The sequence below is a fragment of the Argopecten irradians genome, chromosome 7, assembly GCF_041381155.1.
Source record: "Argopecten irradians isolate NY chromosome 7, Ai_NY, whole genome shotgun sequence".
NCBI classification, from domain to species: Eukaryota; Metazoa; Mollusca; class Bivalvia; order Pectinida; family Pectinidae; genus Argopecten; species Argopecten irradians.
In genome coordinates, this window is record NC_091140.1 from 14,057,504 (window position 1) to 14,066,760 (window position 9,257).

General features: G+C 35.3%; 1 protein-coding gene across 6 annotated transcripts in view; it reads left to right on the forward strand.

The window, feature by feature from the left end:
- Positions 1-8,451, forward strand: part of LOC138327615 (BTB/POZ domain-containing protein 17-like) — a 31,333-nt gene extending 22,882 nt beyond the window's left edge. For all 6 annotated transcript variants that reach the window (XM_069273863.1, XM_069273866.1, XM_069273867.1 and 3 more), the window contains one exon: positions 1,422-8,451. In XM_069273863.1, coding sequence (XP_069129964.1) covers positions 1,422-2,666 — 1,245 coding nt within the window. In that variant the 3' untranslated portion in view covers positions 2,667-8,451. The remainder of the gene's footprint in view (positions 1-1,421) is intronic.
- The last annotated feature ends 806 nt before the right edge of the window (positions 8,452-9,257 follow it).

The window sequence follows — 9,257 nt, forward strand, 5'->3', positions numbered from 1 at the left end:
TGAAACCAGTTATTCTGGTTTACCAGGCTGTATTGTGACCACTATTCATTATGGGTAAGTTTGGAATGGGATGAAATTACGAACACATGACAAACACAATCTAGCTAGAGCATCTGGTCAAACAATGTGGGGGTTTTAAGAAAGTTTACTAGATTATTAAAATTACTCCATGACGCTTTTATTGGATCGTGCCATAATTACTTTCATTACAAATCTTTCTGGGGTGATCAAGATCAAGATTTTGTTGTAAAAGGAACCAGTTTAATCAGTTTCTCTCACTTAGGTGATGGACATGATTTATTTGGTTTGTACATACATGTAGTCTATATACAGTATATGCACTAGCTTGCCTGATAAATAGTGGTCAGAACACAGTCCCCATGTTGTCTGGTACAAATTTATGTAATGGTGACCTATAGAACACTAATGTCAGTATTGAATAGATGAGCAATAGACAGAGTCATGTCGGTGCTAAATCCGTTATTTATACCCGCCTATATATTCCTGTTCTCAGAATAATGATTTATATTCACATGAAACTAGACATTAGAATAAGGTTTAATCAATAAAGATTTGGTTCACCGGACTCTACAAAATTATCAATCACGTTTTACATTCCAGTTTAAAAAAATTAAAAGCCGTTTTCGAAAGATGGTTTAATTTAATAACACAATTTAATTTGAATACCTTGTTGTGACTTGCTAATTCAAGTGCATCACTGCATGTGTGTATTTGAAATGTTGTCTGCAGCTGGTTTATTGTAATAATTACTTAATTAATAACTTGGTGTATTAAAATAAACAGCTTAAAGGCACAAACTAGCGTGACAATATAAACGTATTACCCTACTGCATTGTTTAGTGTCATTGGTCTGAAATGTGTATATATATAATCGTACATTCATTCAGAAATATTTTAATATGCATGCAAATATTGATCTGTCTCTAGGTGAACTGATTAGAAATTTACATAAACAGATTGACAGCATTAGTTATATGCTGAATAAATCCATGCATAATTTCATTTAAAAACGCACCTTTAACTCTAACAATAATAAGCATTGAATAGCTATTGCATTGTGTATGCAGTTGTGTCTTATAATACACTGAAATATTTATATAAACAACCTTATTATAAGTGCATGTGTATAATTTACATTCTTATTCAGGGCTGGCAGTGGCTTAGTGGTAAAGGTGTCATTCTACCACCTTTGAGCTTTAGTGGCTAAATGGATAAAATGTCTATAATATTTGATTACCAGCGTTTTAGTATGAAATCATTTTCAACAACACCCATGCATTTCCTTGCAACTTGGCTTTTGACATTTGAAAAAAAACTTCAAATGAAATGAAGTATTCAAATTTATAGAATTCCATTTGAATGTCCAGTGAGTTAAGAGATTTTCTTTTGATATTTTTCAGAAAATGGATTCACAAGTACATGAAGAAGAGAGTCATATACTTCGAGATGAAGGCAATTTTATCCAGAATGTATCTCAATTTTACAACCAGGAGGCTCTCAGTGACGTGAAGTTAAAAGTTGGAGATGAAGTATATAATGCTCATAAATTTGTCCTTGCCAAGTCGAGCGACGTGTTTAGGACAATGCTGTATGAAAGTCGATGGTCGCAGGAGAACTCCAGCGAGTTTGAGCTCAGTGAAAGCGTAGAATGTCAGGGTGTTTTCGACAAATTTCTGCGCTTTCTTTACACAGCTGAGATAATGATACGGGTAGAAACGGCTGTCGGAATTCTTTGCTTGGCCGACAAATACAATGTTACATCACTTAAAAGTTTGTGTACAATGTACATGGTAGAAAACAGTAAGTCTCCTAAGGTCCGAAATGCCCTGAGTTGGTATGCGTGGGCCAAAGCCTTAGGACTTGATGATCTCATAAACCAGTGTGCCAAAACCATTGCCTGGAATGCTGATAGTTTACTGAAACTAGAAGAATGGCCAAGCATGGACTTTGATTTCGTGAATGACTTGTTACACAACTCTGAGCTCATTGTTATGAGTGAACACGTACTGTATATGTCACTGGTCTCTTGGCTCCTGGATGAACAACGGGAAAGTGATCTGAAAGAAAATGCAGAGAAATTGCTTCCGTTGATCCGGTTCCCACAGATGCTTGTAAAACAGCTGTACGAGATCGAACATTCAGATCTGATGAACAGGGAGGAGTGTAAGGACATTCTACACGAACTTGTCGGCAGCGCCTACAGATTTAGGTCACTGTGTCCTTCTCAGGTAGACCTCAACCTGTCTTTTACAGGTCCTTTCTACATGCCGAGAAATTACCTGGACTTGACTGTTGATTCTGTTCGGATGCAGAACACTCTTAGATTTGGAATACAGGTCGATGTCCGAACATACGCTGGCCCCGTACCCTGCAGTCAGCGTGAAGGCGAGTGGAAAATTACCTACAGGAAAAACGGAGAAAACTGGACCCTACAGATCTTTTGTCACGAATCAGCAACAGTAAACGGTGAAGCACCTGTTCAAGCAGCAGTTATTATTTACAGTGACGACGAAAGAGTTATACAAGTTGAACAAGTGCCCACATATATATGTTCTCGAGGCAACCATTTAGCCTTGAATGTCAATGTGGACAACCCAGCTGATTCCAAAGTCATGGCCCTGTTATTGAAGCCTGTACCAAAATAGAGGACCATAACATCAGGATTACAATTTCCATGTGCACTTACAAAAACACAATAGCCTGTGCTAAACTCGTTCACCCTGAAGACTCATTTGGATTATTCTACTGCATGAAGTGGAACAGTTCATTATGAGTTTTTCTGAAATTGAATAAGGCCACATTACAGGGAAAATTTACTATGCTAATATGCATAGATGATTTAGGGGGAAAAATCCACTGTTTGATGAAAAGTCTAAAAATATGTTTAACAAGATAGTTAACACACTTGCCTACTTTTACTTAAAAATCATGTTGATTTGGACTCTTTTTATTCGGATATATGGGAATTCCACCAAAAGAAACTTCTTGATGTGTGCATATTGTAATATACTGTAGTTACCTGAGATAAAATCAGAACCTTACTTACAGGTAAACTTTAATGCAAAAAACATTCATCTGTCTCATCTATTTGTTTGTAGACTACACAAGTTTTTTTTTTTTTAATATCCATTATTTACATAAATAATGATCTTTCATACTGTTGTAAATGTGCATATTTTACTGTTAATCTTATTTTAGCAATTTTCGTACAAGCATTGTTACGCTTACATACACGTATGATTGCTCTAATTTAATTTCTGTATAATTTATTTTTCGCTAAAATTTTATCTCGCCAAAATAAGTTGATTTACGGAATCTCAGATACTCTTTGAGGAGTTACTGGTTTTGCATCCACAAAATAAGTTGAAAATTTAAAACCATGAAAAAAGACACACACAAATATTTCATGTTATACATGTCTTCAGTTCTGTAAACAATTTCATGTAGGATAACTTGTCAAAACAACTCGGCATTATTTTTTCTTCCAAGTCAATGACATATACAATGTGTTTATGTTTCTCATTGTACATGGATTGATTCATTTGAGATCATGTTTAGTTTCTTACCTAATCAAAAAAGTGTATTTTATTCCTAAGGATAAAATCATGTACAGGAAATTTGTATGTTTTTGTGAAAATGTGCAAAATATTGATTTCTTTTAAATTTACACCAGTATTATACAAGAGGAAGTTTGTTCAGGTGAAAAAATATTATTGTCTCTTAGGAAGCTATTAGGCAGCTTTTGTCAATAACAACATTCCTTCAAGTACATTCCATAACCATTCTTTTATAATTTTTGTATTTCCGTTTTAACTAAGGTCTGTATGGGACTTTATAATACCAATATCTGAATTGTTCATCATGTACTGTTACTGTATATGTAAAATTTCACTTGAATTATTGAAGGAGATCAAAGCTATTTCATATATGCAAGATAATTATTTTTTCGCTGTGACAGATGTACCCATATCATTCCTGAAGGAAGATGGACACTGGAAGTTCATCATTGGAATGGTTTCATAAATGCCAGTTATCATCTGATCTTAATTTCATATTGTGGAAAAGCCAGTCTATGGACTGTGCTAAAGGGAAATTTCCACCAATTTGAGTACAAAGATAGAAAGGAACCATGAATGTGCTGTCCCAAAGATCAAGAAATGGTCTTAAGTCTAAAACAGTCTTGAGTTTAGACTTGGCCAATTATAAATGACGTTGTAAAAAAGTTACTTCATTTTTGATTGGTTTAGATAAAACACAATCTTGGGGTTTGATGTTGATCTCTTGTTTTGAGGAGATAATACAAAAACTACATGAATAGAAAATTACAGTCACTTCATTTATATAATATTTACCTTGAAGTATATATATATTCAGATGTATATTCGTTGAGTGATTCTCATTTTTATACATTCCTTGGTATTAACACAGGCTCTTGCCTTCTCAGTCTATAAAAACTATTGTATAGTATGTTGACTAATTAATTTTATATTTGTTTGTTAGATGGAACTAATGCCTGTGTATACAGAGAAGTACTAATTTATTGATCTGAGAAGTTAATTTTACGTAAACCAATACGATCAACTAACTTATATTTGTGGCAGTGTATTGTTGTGTTTTAAATAATCTTTATTACATACCAACTTGTTCACATCAATTAATTTCAAGATATATACTCATTTGGTTCTACCTGTACATGTGTTTGACACATCTTTGCAAGAATTATCATTATTTAAAATCATTTGTGAAATATGCAAAATTTAATCCTTCGTGAAAAGAAGTCAGTTTACAGAATGTGTATTCCATTCCTTTGGAACCTTATATTATTGCTAATGATTCAATTATCTGGTGATAAATTGTCCAAATTATAACACAGGTTTTTGTGAAATGTGTGTTGTGAAACCTTCTGTTTGGTTTGTAAAATAGTTTAAATTATAATTAAGGGTTCCATTGAACTGTATATACAGTGGATTTTGTCTAGATTATATAATGTACAGGTGGTTTGAATAGAAGAGTTACACAGAAACTTTAACAGTGGGACCAAGTTGTCTGGTTTATACAGGTGTTCTGAATAAAAGAGCTATATAGTAATAGAAATGTAGAGATAAGCACCAGAATTGTCAATTAACAATGTTATATTGTTGGAGCAGGTGGTAGAGGGTGATATTGAGGGTCTAATTTTGTATTCCTGTCACAAAAGTGTGTAAACATAAGAATTCTTATATGTACTGAAGTCAAACTTACAGAATTTTGTGATGTGGTGTTAATGAAGAAGTTTCTGCAGTAAGCACTTCCTCGTGTTGAATGTAATTTAAAATCACTTATGTGACTTATGTCATGCATGTATAAAATAGATTTACCTGATATTTACTGTCATAAAAACCATTAATCAGTCTTTGATGTCTCATCAGAAGTCTGCAGGTTTCTACACATACACAAAATAAAAGATAGTTTGTATTGAAACATTGATAAGCAAATTAGATTAGATTAGAATTAGCCATGTATGTACCTATTTAGTATTTATTGAGTTATCATATTTATCTTTATATTTATGGAGATAAGGTATTATTGTCAAAGCAGATGAGATATCATCAGTAGCATGTAAAAGTGTACTTTGAACTCAAAACAGATTTAAAAAAAAATCTATATTGATTTATTATGGAGCGTCAGTTTGACAGTTAATCAAACCTTTGAATCCTTTTATCATGCAAAGGGTTTTGGTACTCATGTCATTGTAATAAGTTATTAAGGGTCACTGTATCGGGTGAAAATGTCTGTGTTCTCTATAAGAATCAGCTAAAAATGTCTGTGTTCTCTACACCAATCAGCTGACACTGTCTGTGTTCTCTACACCAATCAGCTGACAGTGTCTGTGTTCTCTACACCAATCAGCTGACAGTGTCTGTGTTCTCTACACCAATCAGCTGACAGTGTCTGTGTTCTCTACACCAATCAGCTGACAGTGTCTGTGTTCTCTACACCAATCAGCTGACAGTGTCTGTGTTCTATACACCAATCAGCTGACAGTGTCTGTGTTCTCTACACCAATCAGCTGACAGTGTCTGTGTTCTCTACACCAATCAGCTGACAGTGTCTGTGTTCTCTACACCAATCAGCTGACAGGGTCTGTGTTCTCTACACCAATCAGCTGACAGTCTCTGTGTTCTCTACACCAATCAGCTGACAGGGTCTGTGTTCTATACACCAATCAGCTGACAGTGTCTGTGTTCTCTACACCAATTTGCTGACAGGGTATGTGTTCTCTACACCAATCAGCTGACAGTCTCTGTGTTCTCTACACCAATCAGCTGACAGGGTCTGTGTTCTATACACCAATCAGCTGACAGTGTCTGTGTTCTATACACCAATCAGCTGACAGTGTCTGTGTTCTATACGCCAATCAGCTGACATTGTCTATTCTCTACACCAATCAGCTGACAGTGTCTGTGTTCTCTACACCAATCAGCTGACAGTGTCTGTGTTCTCTACACCAATCAGCTGACAGTGTCTGTGTTCTATACACCAATCAGCTGACAGTGTCTATTCTCTACACCAATCAGCTGACAGTGTCTGTGTTCTCTACACCAATCAGCTGACAGTGTCTGTGTTCTCTACACCAATCAGCTGACAGTGTCTGTGTTCTATACACCAATCAGCTGACAGTGTCTGTGTTCTCTACACCAATCAGCTGACAGTGTCTGTGTTCTCTACACCAATCAGCTGACAGTGTCTATTCTCTACACCAATCAGCTGACAGTGTCTGTGTTCTCTACACCAATCAGCTGACAGTGTCTGTGTTCTCTACACCAATCCGCTGACAGTGTCTGTGTTCTCTACACCAATCAGCTGAAAATGTCTGTGTTCTCTACACCAATCAGCTGACAGTGTCTGTGTTCTCTACACCAATCAGCTAAAAATGTCTGTGTTCTCTACACAAATCAGCTGACAGTGTCTGTGTTCTCTACACCAATCAGCTGAAAATGTCTGTGTTCTCTACACCAATCAGCTGAAAATGTCATTTTACCTACAAATAATAAAGTTAAAAAATGTTTGACTTTAAAAGTTCTTTTAAATTTTTTTTGATATTTTTGCGTTGAACAATTAAATGGGAATTCATGTCAGTTTTTAGCCCACCATCATCAGATGGTGGGCTATTCAAATCGCCTTTTGTCTGTAGTCTGTTGTCCGTCCGTCCGTTAACAATTTTTGTTACCGCTATTTCTCAGAAAGTTCTAAAGGGATCTTTTTCAAATTTCATATGTAGGTTCCGCTAGGGCCCTAGCTGTGCATATTGCATTTTGGGACCGATCGGTCAACAAAATGGCCGACAATCGGCCATTTTGGATTTTGATAGTTAAAGTTTGTTACCGCTATTTCTCAGAAAGTACTCAAGGGGCATTTCTCAAATTTCATATTTGAGACTTATCGCAACAAAATGGCTGACCAGCCGCCATCTTGGATATTGGTAGTTGAAGTTGGTACCACTATTTCTCAGAAAGTATTAAAGGAATTACTGAAGGGATATCTCTCAAATTCCATGCGTAGGTTCCCCTTGAGCCCTAGTTGTGCATAGTACCTTTGGGACTGATCGGTCAACATGATGGCCAACCGGCCGCCATCTTGAATTTCACCACTGTTTCTCAGAAAGTAATGAAGCGATCTATCTTAATTTTCATATGTAGCATGTTTGAAAAAGTTTGAAAAGCTGGGAAAAGATCCCTCTTTCCATTGTCAGACATATATTATTCTTTGGTGGGCGCCAAGATCCCGCTGGGATCTCTTGTTTCTTCAAAGATTACAAGTTGTCAAATGGAAGATTTTTATTCAGTTATTCTGTATTAACTTATTTGTCAATAAAGTGATCTGTATTAAAGTTATCTCCCTTTGGAACTTACTGGATGTATTGTTAAGTCTACGTTTAAAGATGCTCCATCGCCGACAGACCATAAATGATACTCATCAATTGAACAACAATTGGTGTTTAATTGTGTATATATATGTCTAATTAACACAAAAAATAATATAAAATCATTTATTTTGCTTTTGGTGCAAGCGCAGTCAGAACTTCATTCTATATAGAACATAGTGCCACGGATTTTTTTCGGGATGCAATTAATTATTTCAAATATTTTTATCTTGCAGTAAAATTAGAAGCTCAAATTTTCCAATGGTGGTAATGGTGTAAAGTAAGTAACTTTTGTAAGTGAAGAAAATATCAAATTGTCTGATCTTGTTTTTGATAGTGAAAAAAATACCATTTGTCAGCGGTGGAGCATCTTTAAGGCTGTATGTGGGTTTTCTGTCACGTATTTAATAACATGGAGTGCAATATTAATCTATTTAATAATTTGATTTAACTACGTACAAAATATGTACATTACTACTTTTGTATTTCTCTCTCAAACGTCGAAAATGTATTTCGTGAATACTTTTTGTTGTTGTTTTGTTTCTTTATAAAGAAGGTAAGTAAGTAGTTAGTTAGTATGCCATTTTGCATTATCATTTGTGAAATCTATTGCCTTTTCAAGCATCAACATCGCAGCAGCATATCTCTGTTCTCAAATTATTTGATTATACAACTACTGCTTGAGGAATTGGGAACTAAGATGGTAATGCAGATGACGGACCTGCTATTTAAATGAATCATTGTCCAGTGCCAGATTTAGGATGTTCTTTTTTCAATAATAGAAACCAGATACGATATAAACTTGACATAGCAGGTCAATATCAGCATGAACATAACAATCATCAAACGGAATACATCGCTTAAAGCTGGCCGTATCCGGTTTCCACTTTGAATATTGATAAGCATTGGTCTTTCTGGAAACTTATTGTTCATGCACGTTTTCGTTTTTGCTACAAAGTCTAGAATAGTAACGCCGACGCTCATCCCAACTGAACTGGTCTGTTGACTTTTGAATGAAATACTATTACCTCGGACTATTATATTGAAGGGGAAAATGTCATCACACGAAGAAACTTTAATCGAAAAAAAATCTAATATTGCAATATCGGTGGGAATATAACGGCCATCAGAAGGAACATATCGCTTAGAGTTGGAAGTATTCGGTGGAAATTTTGGTAGACCAATCCGAATGGGCGGCAACAGACAATCATTGCGGCTGAGATTACTAGTAAGTGTGCGGGTTACTTCTACTCAAGCTCCATAAAAAGTGTATAAACCAGTAACAAATTGCCATGAAGAGAGTACCGGTATTTTTGAAACCAATGGAAACCAT